We start from the raw sequence: 21,905 nt of genomic DNA on the forward strand, positions 1-21,905 counted from the left end.
TTAGGCGATGTGGCAGATCTGCCAATGATTCAACTAAAAGGAAATATCTGGGAAACGCTAGCCAAAGCGGCAGGGTTGGACACCAACTGCTTGACTCACTCAAAGCCAGGAAAACCCTTTTCAACATGTTTAGTGGGTTTGCCAGTGAGTGAATGGCCGATCCCAACAGAGGGTGAATGGGACGCGTGGGTAGAATCTCTGCCCAAGGCTCTTTCTGAACCTCAGGAACTGGAAATTTTTGGTTCACTTAGAATGGGATTCTGTGTGGAATTTGGTTCTTCTGGGGTGACAAGCAACAAAGTAGTAAATGTCACACCAGATCAAGAATTTTATAAGAATGCATCCTCTTGGTGTAATTACACCAAGGTGCAGAACGAACCATTCAACCATGATGGTCCAGCGCAATTGCCAAAAGGGATCTTTTTAATCTGCGGGGACAGGGTTTGGCCCGCGATCCCTGCACAGGCGATAGGTGGTCCATGTAGCATTGGAAGACTCTCATTGTTAACACCTAACATGACATGGATGAGAGAACGAAAATATAGAGGGAAAAGAGACATCAAACAGTATGATCCCAATTGCACTGACATGTTTACACTTGGGGCAAAACCCGAAGGGTTTTAATGACTATATTCTTTCCGTATGGGGCAATAGTATCAGCCCTGAAGCAATTGGATCATATGGGTTGTTGGTTGAGTAAAAACGCCGAATCTGTCTCTCTTGCACTGACTGATATGTTGACTGATGTTGACGGCGTGAGACGAGCAACTCTTCAAAACAGAGCAGCCATTGATTACTTATTGCTGGCACAGGGACATGGGTGTGAGGAATTTGAAGGAATGTGTTGTATGAATTTGTCGGACCATTCTAGATCCATTCACGAAAACATAAAGCGATTGCGGGACAGTGTCAACAGACTTGGAGAAGTCACCGGATCATGGTTGGATGGGATGTTCAATTGGTTCAATCTTTCAGCGTGGTGGAGAGAACTTTTAAAGGTTTTGATATATTTTTTGTTGGGACTTGTGATTCTTCTGGTGTTCGTGCCGTGTTTGCTTCAATGCATGCGGCGCACCATGGATGGAGCTGCCAGAAGGGTGTTTTTGGTGCAAACAGGAGGGGGAGATGTTGGAGTCCAGAGGATCCCTCTGACAGCCCTGGAGAGTCAGGGGGCTGTACAGAGGGGTCTGGGATCTGTACAAGGGGGTCAGCCAGCCTCCCACAGAGCCCAGAAGGACTCTGATTCTGGCTTCTATCCATGGAAGTGAATGCTCACATGAAGGAAGAATCTCAGATCCTAAGAATTTAGAAGTAGATAGTAGTTTGTCATAGAGTATAAATATAGAGATTAGGATTCATAGTATACGGGGCTGAGAGGACAAGATGGAGGAATTGGGGAGTGGCCTCTAGTTTCCTTGTTCTTGTTCTCATCCCCCATCTTTTGCTGATTTGGACTTTAGAGATTGGTTTAGAATAGAACTGACATGTTAGCGTAGCAAGTTAGTATTGGTAATGTTCTGTAAACAATAAATACGTCTTGGACTGTGGTTGGGTCGGGGATACGGTACATAAGGTACGGGGCTCTCTGATCCGCCCCAGTCCAGCGGCAGCCCAGCGCCAGTCCAACGGCGTGTCTTGCTTTGCTGGGGACGCCTTGCAAAGCCGAACAAGAACTGTTAGATAATATGAAATAAACAACCTTGATAACTTGAGCTGCTGGACTCACAGTGTCGTCTCTGCCTTCGGTGTGAAACGCTTAGGGCAAAGAGAAGACAGAAAACCTTATTATCTTGGGGAACAGCAACGCCAGGAAAATACCCAGGGAACAGCAACCCTGGGGGAAGATTTCACCACCTCGGGGAACAGCCGCCCCGAGGGGAATCTCAGGGAACATCAACCCTGAGATCTTGACTCTGGCTGATTCCCTGGCCAACATCCCACAAAGAGGAGAAAGTCTAAGGAGAAGATGGTTCATTTTTGCATGGAAGTCTGGGGAGGGAAAGCGAGAAGGAAGCATGTAATTTGGCCTATATTTGGCACATTTGAGCAGTGGATGTGTTGGGCCTTGTGTGCTTATGTGGCAGACAAGGAGACACGGGAGTACGGGGAATATGAGTATGCTCAGATATGGGGGAGAATGAATATCAGGCTGTACCCGATAAGAACTAACAATCCCTTAGAAACTCGGGGGGATGAATAAGATCCCTTAGACAACCTCCCTCCACCATACTCGATACTTACGCCCCAGCCGGCAACAGCCCCAGCCACTCCCCAGGTATCTTCAGGAGACCCACCTCGACCCTCGCAGGCAGCCCAAACCCCTCCGGTGGCAGCCTTGGTGCCGCCGCTTGAGTACCAGCCTCCGCAGACAGGTTTCCAACCCCCGCTCATGCCCCCTCCTCCGCCCAGAGATCCCCCGCCCTCGGAAAAGCCACCTCCCGGGAGAAATTCAGTATCCCTTCCCGGCCCTAGCCCCCACACATGCGCTGACTTGCCTAAACCAGCCGCCACTCCCCCAGTTAGGAGGACGCGGCAAAAAGAGAGAAAAATAAGCGAGGGAGACAGTGAAAGTGAAGAAGATAAGCATAATTTACTCCCTTTAAGGGAAGTACCGACTGCCCCTGGTATTATCGGATATGTAAATGTACCTATTAATACCGTGGATGTAAGAGCATTTAAGAAAGAGATGGGAAGGTTGATGGATGACCCTCTGAGAGTCTCCGAGAAGCTAGACGAATTCCTAGGCACAAGCATCTACTCATATGATGACATAATGGCAATATTACGATCATTATTTAATCACGAAGAGAGGGAGATGACCAGGCAAGCAAGGATGCGGGAGTGGGAACGCTGAAATCCCCAAGCCTCACCAAAAAGCTTGAAATGGCCAAGCCAAAACCCGGGGTGAGATGCCCAAACTGATGATGGGCGGCGAAATATGAGAGATCTGAGGAACATAGTGATACAGGGTATATGGGAGGCTGTCCCAAGGGGACAAAATATTAGCAAAGTGTTCAGCGAGTGTCAAGGAAAAGATGAAACACCTTCAAAATGGCTGGACCGGTTAAGAAAGAGCCTGCAGATGCATTCAGGGACAGACCCCAATTCCCCTGTGAAAAAGGTGTTTAAAATGCTGCGTGAGAAACACCAGAAACCAAAACATGAAGTTAGCAACGTCCTATTTTCAGCCCCAGAACTCAAGCAGCTCCAGCAGTTCTCAGGCAATTGCTTTCTGCAGTGATTCAGTGGAGTCAGGCACAGGGTTTCTCCTGAAGACTGTGGGTTAAACCTAGAGTTGCCAGAAACAGCAGACAGAAAGGGACCTGTAAGGGTTCTGAACACTTGTCTCCACTTGTGCCTATTTGTTGTTACTTCCCTCCTTATGCACTTTTCCTTATGAAGCACACTAGTTACTGGGCTTCAGTAATTCCTAACACCAATTGAGCACATATCCACTTTAGATATATATTTAGTTCCTTCCCACAACTTATGCTAGCCCACCTGAAAGATGTAAAATCTTACTCTTTTGAAGAAACTACCAAAAGTGCACATAGAGAGTCAATTAATCTGTTTCCCCAAACCTACAGAAAAGAACCATGAGAAGCAAGCACCAGGGAAGTGAAGGTGATAGTAGCTTTGTATCCCTCAGCCTTGCTTTACTGCTCTCTCTTGAAGGTCACCTTTTTACTTCTAATGACAAAGAAATGGAAGAATATAGGGAAATAAAATGAATTGTGAACAATTACTTAGAAGTGGAATAAAATATTTTCTAGGCAGCTCCTCTTGGGTGCCCAAATGAACATTGTCTGGGTTCAGTTGCTAGGGTTTGTTTTTAGTGAAGAGGAAACAATCACTGGGATGTACTCTGGAGCTAAACAGAGTTCTTGCTTTTATGCTTATTTTGCTGCTGGATCACTGCAGCCACTGAAAATATCTGCTGCCCCTGTGCACAGAGTTATTTGAAGCTAACAGCTCTATTTATGAGTCCAAGTCCTATTGTTTAAAAAAGACAAAAATCAAAGTAGGTAGAGTTTATATCTTTGCTCCACTTGACCCACAAGGAAGCATCAAAGTTTCTTGCTTTTTTCCTCCTCCTCTTCCCAAAAAGTAAGGATAGAATAGGACAAACAAGGAGCTATTGTTCAGACCCGATCAAAAGCAGGAGAGGCGCATCTCTGTTCAAAGGGAGTCTGTCTGCTTCAGATGGCGTGAACTGTCTCAGAAACTCATGTAACTCTCTCCCCTCCATGCACACAAGGCCACTCTTGCTGAGCATTTACTCAGCCACTGCCAATTTCACCCTAAACACCACCACTAAAGTCAACTTGCTCATATCTCCAGTGCTTCACTGCTGAAAGTTAGGACATCAGCAGCTGCAGATTGAGGAATTTTGTTTTCCTTTTTTTTTAATCAGAGCAAGTTGCCAGCTGAGGCAATCAGTGCCTATCCTGCAACCTCAGCCTTCAGGCTGGAAAGGCATGGAAACCAATTATATGGCAAGGAACAACCACTTGTTGGCTTAAAACAATTTTCTCTGAGTAGAAGTATTTGATGCTAGTGGTGCCAATCACACACCTTGCAGCAAGCACCTTCACATGTCCTTCACCTCAGTGTCACTTTCTTTTAGACTTGCACAGATACTTCCTCAGCTGCCAGTTTTAACAGTACAGAAGATTTCCAGAATGCATCTTTCAACCAGGAGAACATGACAGAGTTTTTAATATCAGCTTACAAGTAATAAAAAAGTAACATATTTTTGGCTATTTAGATAGTGACGTGTCTAAAACAAACTCCTTTGTTTCCAGCAGCTGTTAACAATACCTGTAGAGAGCTGTTCCCAAGGCAGTTCTCTGGCACTGGTAGCAGGAGGATGTAAACAGCATGTATCAAGTTAATGGAAAACACTGCGCAGCCAAATCTGAAAGGAGCAGTGTTTAGCTGGGCCTCTCTCACAGGGATTGTGTTCTCACATGCAGCAGTGGGCAGGCCTTGCCCGGGACAAGCAGCCAGGGCTCTGGGCAGTGCTGGCAGGGCAGCGTGGAGCCGGAGGCACCAAGCCCGGGAGGATGTGCAGTGACAGCCTTGGGGTGGGAGCTTGGGGTCAGTGCCCAGGGAACACCTCCAGCACGGAGCTGGCTCAGGAAGGGTTAGGCAGGAGCCAGCATGTGGCTGTCTGCATCCATCCACACAGACCCTGAGATTAGGAAGATACTGATGGGTTATTTTGAATTACAGAGTCCAGGCTTGTACACTGTGGGAGGTGTGATGGGAACCCTTTCTGTCTTTCTTGATAATTTAATGAGCTGTTGTAATGAGGGATCCACCGAGCCCCTCATTTGTATGCAGTTCCCACATGAGATGTGAATATCAAATTCCTCCAAGTATGAATCAGCACCTCTTACTCCCACAGCTTCCCTCTATCAATCTTCACCAGCTCCACAGCTCCAAATTCCCCTCATGGTCCCATGGGCTCCCCCACTTCACTGCCACCTCAGTAGTGACCAGAGGAGATTGATGCACCCTGGTCACAGTCAGAAGCATCAGCCACTCAGTAGAACAAAGCAGGAGACAAGGTCTCAGTTCTTTCTTGAAAGCCAACTGCAACCAGGTGAGTGCCATGCCCTGCAAACCTTTGGGAAAAATTATGACATAGGAAATTTAACCTACAGGACATCGCTGTCTCTGACACCTGATAGTTTAAATAATGAATTGGCAATTATAAACCCTTTTGACATAAAATGAAGTTTAAAAAAGCAAACTTTCGAGACACACCTTTTGATGGTGAAGGGCTTTCCCATGTAGATTCCACTAGCAGCCGTCACTCAGCACTGGCAGACAGCAGGTGCTTGCCAGTCCAAATGGGGAGAGACACTCACCAAAATAGAAAAGTCAGGGGCTAAACAAGTTTGCAAAAAGCAGTAATTCCAGTCCAGAAATCATTTCCATAGCAGAGAGGAGGAAGTGTTCCCCGAGGACAAGGAGGCTGGCTGGATTTCGCTTTTTTCCTGCTGAATAGATGTTCTTTTGTATGCAATAAAGAGGGAAAAATAATGGGAGAATGGGACAAAACTGAAAAATTCACAATTGCAGTGCAAAAGTCACCACTTGCTCCTGCAAAACAGGCTGTTCTTTATTTCCACAGTCCTGGGAGTTGCAGACCAGAATTTCTCAATAAAGTGTGCTAAGCTCAAAGGCATGAAGATAGCGACAGATCCAGACTTGTTAGTGTCATGAACATTTGTCTTGGCTACAACATACAGTGTGTACACAAGTGCTGCATCTACCATCTAATGCCTTCCATGTTATATCCAGACCCAGAAAGTCCCAACCCAGAAATGTTTAGAAACTGAAGTTCAACTGCATGTCTCAATATAAAAACAAACCCAGGATTTCAAACACCACAATTTCTGCTGTAGAGTCCTTCCCACAGTCACCCACCCAGACTCAGTTGCTTGAGATCTTCAGGACCAAAGCCAAGAGTGTAACAGGAAGGAGAAAGTACAAACCTCATACCCAGTAAATGGGAACTTTATTAAACTACCGAGTTACTCTGAAATGTATAAATGTTCCATTAAATACAGTCAGTTTTCTTTTACACATATTCATAGAAATTTATTTACATGTTCCAAACACATTTAAATTATTTTTCAAGCTTGCTACCAATAAAATTTGTTGGTTTCTTTAAAAAAAAAGGAAAAAAGTCAATCATCTGCTCTTGCAGATGTGCATACATCTACACAGATACAAGTAAGAAGGGAGATGCTTTTGTATCTAACCCACAGTGGAGGCAGTATCCAAAAAGCAAAATATTTGCCCTTGCAGAAAAGCAGGCTCTATAAATTCTCCCTGTTGAACAGACTCAAACAAGAGGCCCTGTGCAATACTTTATGGTGTTTGGGTATGATGTCTGCATCAAGACTGGCTGGTATGAGGGAGGAACTAAAGGCCCCTTGCCAGATTCAAACCTCAAAGTTAGCTGTCCCTGATACAAGCCCGTGAGAAGCATGTGAGCTCATTCTCACTAAATTACGCTCTCCCAGCACGGAGGGATAGAGCAGACAAACAGATCTAGCACTAGTATGTCAATGCCACTTGTCCAAAGAGATTTTCCTTTTGTTTTTTTCTTTTATTCTTAAATGAGGCTTCATTCGTAAGTGAATAAAAGGCAATTCTTTAAATAAAATGCTTAGGAGAACAGCACTTCCCCCACCTAAATACATTTCTCTTGGGAAGATGCACAGCATGCTGAATGAGTTTTCCCTCATTCTCTGTATCTTAGTCTTCTAGATGTTAAATTTTCTCTTTGCAGGAAAAAAGGGGTGGTTTTACTTTGCAAAAAGCTTATCAAATGCTAGTTTAATTCCTTTGGAGTCTTTAAACATTAAAAACCACATTTGAAGCAACCAAAAACCTCTACAAAAACATTGTCGTGCGTAAGCTCTGTGTTTCATGCTAAATATTCTTGTTGACAAGGAGAAGGAGTAGAGGAGGAGGAAGCAGGGAAACTAATGGCTCAACCAGAGCCATTGCAACATTCAAGTAGTTTGGTAGTGTACAAACCAGTGGAAACATGAAATGGTAAGAAAGTGCTCGGCACTACATTGCAACCTTGAAGAGCTGAACTGCAAACATCCTGATATGTATCATAAATATATGGCACTTCTGTATGACCAAAAGCTGGCAAGTTCGCTTGTGATCAAAACAAGTCAGGAGTAGTCATCATGCCAATGGCCTTTCCAACAGGCACAGCCTCCAGCTGTGCTATCCAATGCAGCACCAGCCATATCCACTTGTGCATGCAAGACAATGCTGCCACATTCTAGGAGAACAAGCCTCCTGGCCAGCAGAAAGCCTTCCCCAGACACACATACACATTCATAAAACATGCTATAAATTCTTCAGGGAGGTTAAAGACAGCCACAAACAGCAAACGTCTTGTTTTACAATTTTTTGGCCAGCAGTTCCCAGTCTGTCCCATTGCCAGCAATGGACTTTGCAACAGGCAAAAAGAGCTCCCTAATCCAAGCAATTGAAAGCAATGGAAAGCACAATCACCTAAGTTCATTTCAGTACTGTTCTGCAGGATTCATTTTGACATCAAATAAGAAACCAACAAGCACAAAGGCTTGAGTCCTAGGAAGAATCTTATGTACACAAAAAAACCTGGCCTTAATCCATGTTTTCTGTCACAAAGTGTTTCATCTCGTAGGTAAAACTTCTGAAAACTTTTTGGCTTTTGGTAATTTTTTAATCACAAATGCAAAGATTTGCTGTTCTGTTCACATTCCATCACAGTAGCTTTAAATACATTCAAATTCATAAAAAAGGATTTAGATCAGAACACAGCTACTTGCCCTTTTCCAACAGTGTGCCGTACTTCAATAAGCACATGATGGATGCCATGTAATGGCAAGGTTACTGTTTTAAGGAATTTCACTACACAGACATCCAGTGCTTGGACAAGTGTTCACATTCCAAGGTTAAAAAACCCCTCTCCCTTATTTCAATAATGGCTTCAGTATTTTACCAATTGTCGTTCGGTTTGCATCCTTCAGTTTAAGAGATGCCTTTTCCACTGTTCCCTGTTCCTTTAGTGCAGGCTCTGCTTTTGTGCTGACAGCTTCTCCCGGCAGGATGCTTCTTCCAACCACTCTGGCACTACTTGCTCTCTTTAAGGTGCTCACGCTGCTCTCCTTTGGATTTGGATCATCAGAGGTCACTGCTGGCTTCACTTTAGGCAGCCTCTGGGACACAGACCTTGTGATGGGTGAAGGTCTGGATGAGCTGGATAGATCCACTTTTGCACGCTTTGAAGAAGAGGCCACTGTATTCCTTGCAAAGTTTGGGACAACAGGTGGTGCTTTGGGAATACTGCCTGTGGCAACCTTGGTGTCATCTGCAGGGGTCTGGGGTTGGGTACTGGAGCGACACATCTTTGTTTCATCTGTCTTTGATTTGACATTACTCCTAATGGGTTTAGAGCTTGGCTTCTTGAGAGCAACTCTGTCCCTCTCAAAATGAGCACTGCTTGAGGTGACAGTGCCCCTTCGTAACTTTGGCTCTTCTACTGACATGCTGTGCCTGTAGGGACTTCTTGGCAGTGTGTCTGTTGTGCCTCGGACAGCGCTGCGATGAGACAGCTGACTTTCCACTGTACTGCTTTCACAAAGGGCTGGCTTGGCTTCTGGCTTTTTCATGCTGCTGGGTGCCCTGTTTGACCGAGAAATAGGCACCACTTTCCTCATGCTTTCGTTCTCAGAGGCATTCAAAGTTCTGACAGGTCTGGAAGGAGCTGTGTGGCTAGGGCCAGTGCCACTGGATTTTGTGGAGCTTGGAGATCGATCTTTCAGAGAGCTTGTCTTTGGTCCTACTAGATCTTTATTTTTTATGGGTTTTTCTTTAGGAAGAGTGTGCTTGCTCTCAGCATCATCCTTATCATTGGCAGAAGTGTGAAGAGACAGGTCCTTGTCAGAGGTGGAATTCAGGTTTGAGAAGAAAGATCTAGCCTTGTTCTGAGCATCATTGCCAGAAGAGCATGCTTTGCCAGCCTCACTTCTTATTTCGTTGCCTGCTGATTTAAAATCATTTCCCTCTTCAGAGTCCAATGTCAAAGAACAATCAGTCGTGGTATCTGACATGTAGCACACTGGCCCATCTTCCCTACTTCCTGAAACACTTGTATCCATAGACATAGGGCTGCTGCTGTTGAGCTCTAAAGCTTCATTCTTGCAACTCACTGCCTTGGCTTGATGGTCCTGGGCCTCTCTGGAACTTCTGCAAGCTGGAGGCAGCTCATCATCGGCAGTGCTCAGGGAATGAAAGCTTAGATCATCTAGAGTCTCCAGGTCTGTCCTGCCAGGATCCTCTAAATATATTAAGGGTGCATCTTCTGCAGGCTTTGCTCCTTGAATATCAAACTTACGTAACCCTTTAACAAGTTCATGCTCCTCAAATGGAAGGGCCAGAGCATTTATATCTGCGGACTCCTCACAAGACACATTGGAAGTGTGCAAGTTGTAGTCAGTGTTCCTCTGTGAGTAATGGGCACCAGGACTGGCTGAGCCGCTGAGGTGACTGGGCTGAGCTGAAGACACTTGCACGGGGCCACCACTTTTCACTTCCATTTCAGACTGTTGGTGTAAGTGCAAGGGATTTAAATTGAGATCTCTTGTTTCTTTGGATTCTGTCCAAGCTACGTTTGGTCTTGCTTGTCGGGTGTTTGCACAGGGAAGGCTGTTAAACTTGTTTGGATGCTCGTCTTTTGAGATTTCCAGGAAACTCTGCAACTCCCTGTCTGCAGTCATCCCCAAAGAAAGCCGAGAGCGTCTGGAATTTGTGTTTCTGTACAAAGGGCTTTGAGGCCTCTGCTGCAAGAAGGGAAGAAATTCTCCAAGTCCGTTTTTAGCCAACATCTCTACATCATTTTCACTGCTGCTCCGCCCAAAGCTCCCAAGCTCTCCAGCTGCCCAGGATCGATGCTTCTCCTCCAGCTCCTTTTGCCTTTGCAGACTATGAAGTTCTTGGATCTCTCGTTCCCTATTCTCCTGAAGGAGGAAAATCACAAATACATGTCTCAGAGGACAGTGTCATATGCATAAGAACAAGACACACTCCTTCCTCTCTCCCTTTATTTCTTCCCATCGAAGTTAGCTCCTACAGCTGTCACCCACTCCCAACCTCTAATACATACACACGCATGAAATCACTGCAGCAACCACAGCCTGCAACCATTAACCCTATGGAGAGCAGTTCCCTGCATAACTAATGGGACAACACATCCATCCGGTCAGCGTACACAAAAAAAATGCACCAGACCTTGCAAAGACCAACAAATTGACCCAACAAATGCAAGCAGATGTCACATCTTAGAATCACAGGATATGCTGAGTTGGAAGGGACCCACAGGGAGTACTGAATTCAACTCTTTGCCCTGGACAGGACCATCCCCAAGAGTCACACCATGTGCCTGGGAGCATTGTCCAAACACTTCTTGAACTCTGTCAGGCTTGGTGCTGTGACCTCTTCCCTGGGGAGCCTGTTCCAGTGCCCAACCACTCTTTGGTTGAGCCAAAGAGTTCCAGATGTAAGATGGAGAGCATGAAGTACTCACTAAGTTTAAAGGTGGCAGTCTTATCAGGTTAGTAAATCTCTACCTAATCTTTACATTCATATTTTAAGACTAACTTGTCTGACCAGCACACAGCCAACATGGTTTTTCCACCTTACTACAACTGCAATTGTTACTCAGCAAGTCCAATTTCTACACAGTGATACTTTCCTCTAACATTACAAGCTGAAAATTTTGTGAAAAAGCATTGCTTAATTGCATATGAAAGGAAATAGAAAAGTTAACACAATGCCTCACAATACTTAGACATCAACTGACACCACTCAAGGACCATCAATCAATGTCTCACTCCAATTTTGGATCTCATAATCACTGTTGGTTTCAAAAACTGGCAACTGTAGTACAGAGATTGCCCACGGTAGGATGGAGATTTTGGCAGCTAAACTGAGGGATTTTGGTTCAGGAAGCCATACAAGAGGTAGTTTGAATTTGAAAGACAGCACACTAAACACCTTTTTATTAAAATAATTTGGAGTGATTTACTGTGATTATCAGCATTTTAACTGTTACCTCTAGGCTTCAGATTTAATCTAACTGCACCTTTGGTTGAACTTTCTGGGTTGCTTTCTGAAATTAAGAACTTGGCTTGCTGCAGCCATTACAGTCGTAGATAAAGAAAGAAGGAAAAGGCTAGTCTTGACAGAGGAATCAAAAATTACATGATTTTCCAGCATGTTGTTAAATCTGGTCTAATCAATGACACACTGTTTATAAAAATCACACCTTTATTTGTCTAAAGCTCTGTGTAGTTTAATCTCCCTGTTGTTGTGACAACAGAAGAGCTGCACCACTAGAAAAAGTCACCTGAAAGCTTTCAGTAAACAAAAGCCTAATGCTTTGTGATGAATGGATTAATCTACACCTCTTAAAGTGGATTTGAGACTACACTGGGCTCTGAAAGATAGGATGCATTAGAGACCTAAGAAACCTGAACATCTAACAACGGAAAAAGAAAAAACTTGCATTTCAGGAAAAATGTTTGGCAGGAAGCTTTCACAGGTATGAAATTACAGAATTAGTTCTTGTCAAATGCTAAAGCTCAACTTTCAATATACCATTGTGAAGAGAAATAGTTAAAAATAGTTAAAGGTATCAATACCATTAGAAAAAGAATATTTTAACCTCAACCAGAAGTTTTAGGAGATTTTACTCAGATGAAAATCTATTTTAAGCACATAATTAGACATGTCAAAAAATTGCAAAAAATGTTTAAGCATTTGAAATATGTGCACATGGCCATTGTGGTACAAGTTATCTTTTTAGACTGTTGGATATGCTGTTTACACATCACATTCTTTTGTCAGAACTGCCATTTTTATTGTTCTGTATTAAATTGTTCTGCTAATTTTGTAGGAACAATGGTCAATCCACAGTTAGCAAGCAAATTTTAAAATTTGCAAGCAAGAGTCTAATTTGTCATTTTTTTTAGAGTGTAGCTGCTTACTGCAGAGAGGACCTCAAAAGTCATAGCTATCCAACAACCACTTATGTGACTATGAATGAAATCCTCAAGCCCCAGTATTTGAACATACATGGAGGAAGTCACCTCTTGCTAAACTGACTGCAATAGGTATCACCATTTGGTTTTATACATTTGTGCAATGTTCACCCTCCTGCAACTACGTGTTGTCTTGGGTGGTAAAGGTTAGGTAAACTAATGGTACAACAGGCGCATTAGCAGAACATCTTGTCAGCTGCTCTGAATCAAGACTATTCTTTCTGAACAAAAGCTTTTATCTAGAGTGCTGCCAAATGCAGATTGCAAAAGGGCACTGATTCAGCTGATTCATGCTATTTATAAAGATCTAAGAAATATCTGTAACAATATACAGACCTTGCTGAACTAAAACTGTAATCAATGCCAATACTGCTCCTCCATCTTAGTACATTTCCTGAATTATTTAGGACCAATTAAGGGTGCTCACACTAGGGATACGGTATCTTGCTGCCATAGGCCTCTTTCACTTAAGTTTTCACCCACAAAAATCCTTTGAAAGGACAAAGTAGAATACACAGCCCTTACTTTACTTGGTAAAGTGCCTCTAGCCATGTAAAGGAAGGCAGTGGAGAGCCAGAGCTAGTGTGGATTCAGGCAGGTATGCCCAAGGAATGGTGTGCCACACCTTAAGGCCTTTCCAACGATCCAACGCTACCAGGCCAAGGCCTGAACAGCGAGCCATAGTCAGGAAGTCTGTGCAATCTGTCTCACAGCTCAGCTTAGCAGTCACCAGCCTCCTCACTGAAAGAGAAGGGAGGTGCCCACTTACAAGCAGGCCAATGAACAACCCTGACGTATCATCCCAGTGGTCTCGCCTGCCTGAAACAGAAGATGCAGAGCAGCAGGGCTGCCCACAAATGGCCATTTCCCACCTGGCTTCTGGCAAGGAATGCTTACAGGAGTGCAGTTTTCTGTAGCCATTTGAGCAAATAGATCAAATAAAAGATACAAAATGCCCCTTAAGCAAAAAAACCAACTTAAATCATGTGAGCCAATATCCACTTCAAAAGTGTGAGAACCTTAATTCAGCACTCTTACCTTAACAGCTGTGTTGAATCTTATGCAGAAGTCCCTAAATATCTGGAAACATTCATCCAACTTCATAGTTTCTTTGTCTTCACAGAAAAAGTCGATGAGAGCATTTCCCTCCTTTTGCAATACTCGTTTCTGGTGTTCAAGATCCTTTAGATGCCTTACAGCAAACTGTAGCAAAAACCATACACACATGAACCAGAGAGAAAAATTAAAGTCACAATGGGTCGTGTATATATTAGGAACTTATGAAATTCATGTTGCAACCTAGAAGTTGTTACAGAGCCCAGGAAATTAACATCTTGAAGGAGAACTCGTACTAACAAAAGAAAACATGCCATTTCAGCAAACTGAGGAAAGAAGGTCAGGAAAAATGGATCAATCAAAATGTGCATTCTAGTGAATAGGATGGAAACCAGGAAAAAGCTCAAAAGCCCTCGAACAAACTTACAGCTTTAATTTTTAGATGAGCAAAATCAAAGACTGTACTAGAACACTGATAGACCTCCTGGGAGCTCCTTGAAAGCTCCTCATTCCTTATTTTCCCATTTCCCTCTCCACCAAGCTTAAAGGATTAATTCTTCCTCCCCACTTTTCCAAAACCACACAGGAACTGATTTCATGGATATACATCACAAAATCAATTCCTTCCTAAGGTGACCCTAGACCACAATAAAAAAGGTTTTCATGCTTGAAAGGCAAGGAACCACTGAAAATACATATATTTTAAAACATCCAGAAAATGTTCCCATAAAGTAACACTTTGAACCATAAGTGTAGAGCAATACAGACAGGACAGGAGTAGTTTAGTGGAAGAAGATTCAGGAGGAAGAGAATAAGGCTGTGATTAGATTTTGAGCAGCAGAACTGCTTAAAACACTGATCAGGTGCCCCTGTCTCCTCTATCTGCATCACCAGCTATCCACTTCTATTCTTGCACAACCCCACATCTGACACCACCTGTAGCTCAAAGTAACCTGAGAAGAAAAGTTAATTTTTCAGACAAATCTCTTCTCTAACTCATAGTCACCTAAATATTTTTCATTATGTAGCATTGGAGTGGGAAAATGCAGCTGGAGGACCTGGCAACCACTTAATCCAAACCTGCTTTCAGGAATTACTTGGAAAATTACACCACTAGGATAGGAACAAATATGACTTGCTAGTCTTAAGAAAAAAAAATAAAAAAGAGGGGGAAAAAAAAGCCCACAATAAAACCTGAAGATAAACTGAACAACTGATAAAAGTATACATCAAAAAATAGTTCCTCCTACATATTTCAGTAATTTATTCACAAGGATGAAATAATCAAAGCCGACTTTTACATCAGCTTGGTTATCACCTGTAATTTAGAAACAAAATCCCGAAGTGTTTATGTAAGGTATGCATTTGTAATTTTTTTTTCCAACATTTCTTTTGGAATGTGGCCTAAACAAGGTTGTAGTGTTACATAAAACCACATATTAGATTTTTTTAAATCCCAAACATTTTAAAACATAACATTAAAGAGTCTGGGTGCAATGGATAAAAGCCAACAATTCAGAGAGAATGAGGACAGGTATTTCAATCTTAACCTGCCCCTTTCTTCATCAGCTTTTCATCTCCTGAAAAACTACAGGGACTATTAACTACATTTGCAAGTTGAAAATAAGGGCGGGTTAAGTTCCAGATTAACACCTGCCTTCTTACTTTTAATAATTACCTGTAGTGTGAAACAGAAAAAGTCATGTAATTGAAAAATAATATGTATTTCTCGAGGCATCACCATATACTCAGAAAATACTAAGAAGTCTGCTTCCAAGGTAAGAGCTATATACATCAAGGCCTGTAAAGTCACTGCAGTACTTAATAAAATTAAAAAAAAAAGGAGAACCCACACAGATATAATGGTATGGCTCTGAATAAGAGACTATGTTAAGGGTAAATTAGTAGAGAAAAGAGTCCCTTAACCTTCCAGCTTCTAACAATATCTCTTCAGTCACCCAGCAATCAAGATTCATATGCACAGCACACCCTCAGCTAAAACTGAAGTGCTCCAGAATAACATAACATGCAGACATTATATTTTTGGCAGCTGCAAAGTACAAAACCAGAGACAACTCCAAATTGTCTTATATTTTAACTACTGATCTTCATCAGTAATTTTGCACGCACTAAACACGCTTGCCTAACAAGCCTTGGGCAATGTACACTTGATATTCCTCTCTGTAAAAACACAGCCCTCCCAACACGCTTACATGACAAACAGCATGAGGCTGGAACACCTTTGTACAACTGACAGGCTAGGCATATTAAAACAGTGCTTCTCTTTATTAACAGGTCCACACAAATTACATTCAGCTGAAGAATGCTGCTGTATTCAGGCAACAGTAACACATTAACACAGATATCCTACAAACCTGGAGAAAGTTTTCCATCTGGTGAAAGAGTTTTGGGTCTCTTCGGATGCTGTCTTTAACAGATCTTGTCTTGACAGACAGCGAGTGGAGTTCTGCTTCTACACTATCAATGGATAACCTAAAAATAGCATATACAGAGAATGTTTATCAAAGGAGAAGGAGTGGCCCACAGGTTAGCCACAACATGCTGCAGAAGTGGATACTTTACATGAGGTAAAAACAGGCTATAAAACAAGACCTGCCTGTTCAGGAAATCTTTCCAGAGTAGACACTGAAAAGGAGAGATAAGCACATTTCTTCTTATTTGCAACCTGAAAAGATTCCCATGGGGTGTGGTTTCATGATTAACTCCAGCCAGCCCTACCCACCCTACCCACCTAACCTTAGAAAGGTTAATGCTGCCCTGCCTCTGTCCAGGTGTTCCTTTTCTGTCCTGGTGCCTGTCCTAGCACTGCTTTTTGAGATGGCCAGCCATATCTGTGAACTGAAAATTAACCTAGGAAAAGGAAAAAGCCAGTTTGTTCCAGATTCATCCTTTCCTTGGTCCAACTGACGACATGACTGTTTGAGCGCAGGAGCTGCCACAAAAAGGGGGCCACAAGAGACCATCAGCCAGGACTACAGATTTTAGCAGCAGCATCTGGCATCATTAAATTGCATGTTACACTCTTCTAAGCAGTCACAGCAATGCAACCCACACACTCTCAACCCCACAGTAACAATATTTCATCCTTCTATTAAATACCAGCAGTGAAGCTGCTGCTGTGAAAAGGGAACTCAGAAACTGAAGATGACAGGAAAGACCTCTGATCTGGTGTAATGGAAGCATTCTCCTGGGAGACCCACATTCCATACAACAGTTCCCACCTAAATTTCCCAGTCACTTCGAGGGTAAATGCTTCTAAACCTTTGGCATTTCCTTCACAAGAGAACTAAGCTTTGCCTAGGAATTGAAGCACTATAGTTTACCAAATGATAAGAACTAACAACTGTACACATGCTCCTCCTAAGGTTGCTTCACCAGCACCATGATTATCAAACACTAAAGCTGAAGAACTTGTGGCAGCTGGATTGAAATGCACATGGCAGCAGACAGTGACACATGCATAAGTTTGTCAGTACATACACAAATAAATATAATGTGTGCTGGTTTTTCCCTGCATACTTCATCTGCAAAGTTTAGTTCCCTGTTTGGGAAAACATGGTGTTTTTGCAGCTAAGAGAAGCAGTAGAAAACACAGGCTACATTTTTCTGCCTTTGAAGGAGGAAAAGGATGGCCTACAAGTAAAGAAGGCAAGATAACAAAAAATAAAGAACATAATTGTAGTTGTTTTAACATGCTCTAATTGGGTGGATTTATGAACAACTTGTACATGACAGTTCTCTCTAAGGACCTTCCTCATGCCCAGTGGTAAGGTACATATTTAATTTTGTTTAATTTTCATGTACAGAGTGCACTCCCTAAATAGACTTCAGCATGAGTTACAACAGAAGATTTTCAGCATTAACAAATGTGATCAAAGAACAAAGTGGTTAGAAAAACAATATCATCAAATTTTTGGATTCTGCCTGTTCCTCTCCTGTTTGCCAGGGGGCTTGGATGCTGAGGAAAGCTACATTCCCCAGCAGGCCACATGGCAAACTGCCAAAAAGGTGTGTAGGTTGGATGGCAGAGAGCCACACAGGTGGTCCTTCAACAATTTTCTGATTAACTCCATGGCCACTCCTTTCCTCAAAAGATTTCAGTCTTTTGCAGACGTTACTTAACCCTCCATCAGATCTAAGAAACTGGATCCATTTTGCAGCTGGAAAAGAATGTAAATAGATTACCCTAAGCTCAAGAGTAAGGAAGTAGCAAAACTGGGAACAGAACTTCAGCTAGAAACTGCTAGCTTCCAGGTTTCAGATTTAGATCACACTGCCTCACAAAAGTAAGTACAGTTACTGAGGTACGAACCAGGTTCAGTTTAAAATGATGAAGCTTAAGATTTTAAGCTGAAAAAATGCAGAGCCCAAACCCTTCAGATTTTCCAACCAAGACAGCAAATGAAACCTCAAAAAACATCTAAGCAAAGCCAGGGCCAGTACCTGTCCCTGGTACCAGATTTGGAAAAGTATTGTAGCCTGCTCAGAGACTAATGAAAACTGGTTTAAGGAAAAACAGTAACATTCTTTTAGTTCAATCCCTTAAGAGTAATGAACAGGCACATGTATTTGACAGAGACAGAATTACTAAAAATCTACAGAGATCATGCAATAAAAAAACCTCATACCTGAAGGCACATTGCAGGCATACTTCTGCTAGTAAATGGAAATTAAGACCTCAGAGCTACAGTAAATATATATAAAGATCTGGTTTTGTGCCAAGATTTTCCTGAATAAACCTCACTGCTTCACAAATGAGAAAATTCCAGTTCCAGTCTAACCACAAGTTTTCAATTTTCTTTTAACTCACCTGGCGGCATCATGAACACTCCTAATTTTTTCTGAAAAGTTGAGAAGAGCAGCATCTTTCTTTTGGGCTTCCTGAAACAAACATAACAAAACCAAAACACACAATCCATTAACATTCCATCACCATGCAAAATCCTTAAGTCTGGCAGTTCTCAAGCTTCCGGGAAGGCACTTAAAGGTTTCTCTCCTGCACTGTTTTTCTTCCCATTCAAGCCTAACACAACTGAGTGGAAGACACCCCTTAAAGAAAGGCAGGGATCAGAACTGGAGATTTTAAACAACAGCTTCTATTTTGCAGTGTAAAATAATATTGCTTCTGCCAGTGAACACAAGCCAGATGTATTAATAAGGAATGTCAGGGAAAGAACAATTTACTGATGCCATTGTTTGAGCAGATACGATGCTTTCTGCACAAACATCAACTTATACCCTATTGTTTGCTGGCTAGAAATTTGTTAAACCAGTTTGTACACGGATAACCAAAGTCATATAGATGCATTTAAATTCTCAGCCTTCTAAAATCAAAAAGTTTGAAAGGAAGGAAAGACAGCTTGAAAATGTCTGCAACAGCTTTAAAAAACACACATCAGTCATCAAGGGAGAAAGAAAAGCCATAAAGAAGGCTGCTCAAAAGATTCAATGGGAAGATTGAGAGAATTTTTATTAAAATAAGCCACTTCCACAGTGTAAGAATTTGGGATAAGAAGAGAACATCTACAATGAAGAAGTTTGATGAAAGCAAGTTTCTACATGATATAAAAACTTAAGCTTTCCATGGGGTTCCGGATAGGGTGATCAGGTAGAGGTAATTTTTGGTGAATTTTGTGGCAGGAGGAGAAAGGTGAAGATTAGATCAAAGCTGTGAGAAAGTTGCTTTTTTTGGAGGCACATGGCCCCTTTTATTGTCTACCAGTTAATGGACCTATATTTGTAGAAGTTGCTTATATCAGCAAAACAGATTTTCTATACCAGAGCAACGAAATGCAGCAGACTCATCCCAGGTTTGTTTGCTTTTGTGTCTGCCAGCTTGAGCAGTGATGACAGTTTAAATCCAACAGCATTGCCAGAATAACCTCCCTAAAAAGAAACAATTTGCAAAAGAGAAAATGAGAAGCTGAGGTATGACATCAGAGCACTGCAATACGAACAAGGAAGTATGGCCCATCAGCCATCTCCCTTTGGGATGTCACTTACCGCATTCATAATATTCCCAGCCTGAAGGACCAAGTGCAATATGGAATGCAGTTCCTCACAAGTCATTAACTCTGTAAGGAACAAGAAAATTGCCATCTAACTATTGTTTGTTTAGAAATATAGTCAGTTACCAAACTCCTCTTCATCTTCAGCTGTTTTTTTTTTTTAATTTGACAAGCAACTACAATAAACTGAAGAGGTCATGGGAAAGATAATGGCACTATATAATTCCAATCCACAAGCACAACTGACAAACCTCAAGTCTATGTTCAGACTTTAACTTAGCAAGTGTAGTATTTCCAAGGCAACCTTCAGCAGCTAAGGAAATATTTGAGGCCTAGTCCTACAATGAAGTGCAGTGTCTCATGCAAGTGGTTAAGTATCCTCACCACCTACTAATTATTCAGTGTGAGGCAAGTGTTCTGCACCCTGCAAGATCCATTTGCCATCTGCCAGGATTGGGCTTTTGAACAATTACTCTTTTTTTAGGAGACTTGGCCATAAGGCCTGAAAAGGTAACAGGCAATGTTTAAATTTTCCTTGCTTATCCCACTCCCACTATGAATCATCATTTTATTTCTGTATGATCACCAACTCAGAGCAGCATTTATTTTACTTGTCATATAAAAGATGATTTAGCACAAAGTTATATTCAGTGTGACAACAAGTCAAATAGAATAAAGCTGCCTTTTGAAGATTTCCCATCACACAAGCCTAGTTTGTACATGCATTCATTTCTTTACAAAATGCACAGTAGTGTTCTATCTGAATTCATACACCTTTTCACTCAGCCACCAATGAGCAAAAAACAATACATGTGCACCAGAGGGATTGCCTTAGAAATAAGATGTGGAATTTCAAAACTGTAGAGTTAATAAATGTGGCACAGCAAACCAAGTGACTCCAAATTTGCAAGTATCCACATGGCAAGAAAAATCACCATGAACAGGTCTTTATGTAAGCTACTATATATATGTTACACTAATGAACAAAATAAAAGGTGGAATCCTTTTGATTGCAGTATAAATACTTCAAAAAACTATTTTGGTTCCAACTCCACATTCTATAATTTACCCTGCACTGGGCTGCTCAACACAATACAGTAATCAATCATTTTGGAAGCCCATAGCTCTTGTACATTTGTATTTCAATACTGGCAGCCTAAAAACATAATTGAATAACCTTTGATCTATCAAGGGATAGGTGAGAAAGCAAGGAGGAAGAAAAAGGAGAGAATAAATAAGAGAACAGGAAATTTCACAAAGCCGAGAGGAGAAGGCAACTTCTAAATACTTCACATAGTAAGAGCCTGCTCTGCGTCACTGTGACACATCCATCTGCAGGCTAGATGAGAATCCACCAGGCTGTTTAGACCATCCTAACCCTTAGTGATTATCAGCATTAGAACTGAAGTAAATATTCTCTCAGTTTAATTACAGGAAAGAAACCTGGGATACAGCAATAGAAAAGGAGACATAATTCTTAAACAACTTCAGGCTATCAACAAACCCTGAAGTGAAAAGACCAAATAGAGAAGAGCAGATGACAAAGTGGACTGACACAGGAAAAGCCCAGTCAGTGATTTGCATGGCTGGCCTGATGCAGGAGTTGGAGACCAAAGTGTCTCCTCTCTGGAGGGAATTGATTCACAAGTTTTTACATATATCTTGGGTGAAGGACACGAAGGACATTAAGGCATGGCTGCTTTTATACATAACATATTTCCTCACATACATATGTTGCTCAAAACACAAAGAACAATTATTTGAAAGAGATCCTAATAAAAGGCCAAACTCAGACCTAGATCCTATGGTACTGTGTTGCATTCCCCTGGGGAATGGTTTCTCCCCCCTCAGAGATCCCTAGAGCCTGCAGCCATGTAATTTAACCCTTCCTCTCCTTTCTGACCCTATTGGCTGTGTTCCAATTATCCCTCCCTGGCAGAAGCCTAGATAAGGCCCTCTTCTTCCGCACTCGTCCTCTTTCCCCTCCGGTAACCACCTGGAATAAACGTCTTGAACTACAGCTGGGGGTCAGAGCCTCTTTTGGAATCCTTTGTCCTGTCCATGAAATATTCCTCCAAAGCCCTCTAAGGTCTGAGCTAGCACTGGAACATTGGAGGGGTTATAGGGGGATTTATTTCAAAATAGGAATTTCATATTGAGGAACAGGACCAAGAGGCACTCAAGGTACTGTAAA

At 42.2% G+C, this 21,905-nt stretch overlaps 1 protein-coding gene across 4 annotated transcripts in view; it reads right to left on the bottom strand.

Annotated features, from left to right (window-relative positions):
• Positions 1 to 6,499: 6,499 nt before the first annotated feature.
• LOC134563435 (FH2 domain-containing protein 1-like) overlaps positions 6,500 to 21,905 on the bottom strand; it is a 43,721-nt gene continuing 28,315 nt past the window's right edge. For all 4 annotated transcript variants that reach the window (XM_063421356.1, XM_063421357.1, XM_063421354.1 and 1 more), the window contains 6 exons: positions 19,707 to 19,777; positions 19,482 to 19,589; positions 18,514 to 18,584; positions 16,058 to 16,175; positions 13,665 to 13,829; positions 6,500 to 10,544 (listed from right to left, as the gene is read on the bottom strand). In XM_063421356.1, coding sequence (XP_063277426.1) covers positions 8,499 to 10,544; positions 13,665 to 13,829; positions 16,058 to 16,175; positions 18,514 to 18,584; positions 19,482 to 19,589; positions 19,707 to 19,777 — 2,579 coding nt within the window. In that variant the 3' untranslated portion in view covers positions 6,500 to 8,498. The remainder of the gene's footprint in view (positions 10,545 to 13,664; positions 13,830 to 16,057; positions 16,176 to 18,513; positions 18,585 to 19,481; positions 19,590 to 19,706; positions 19,778 to 21,905) is intronic.

This window comes from Prinia subflava, chromosome W, assembly GCF_021018805.1.
Source record: "Prinia subflava isolate CZ2003 ecotype Zambia chromosome W, Cam_Psub_1.2, whole genome shotgun sequence".
NCBI lineage: Eukaryota > Metazoa > Chordata > Aves > Passeriformes > Cisticolidae > Prinia > Prinia subflava.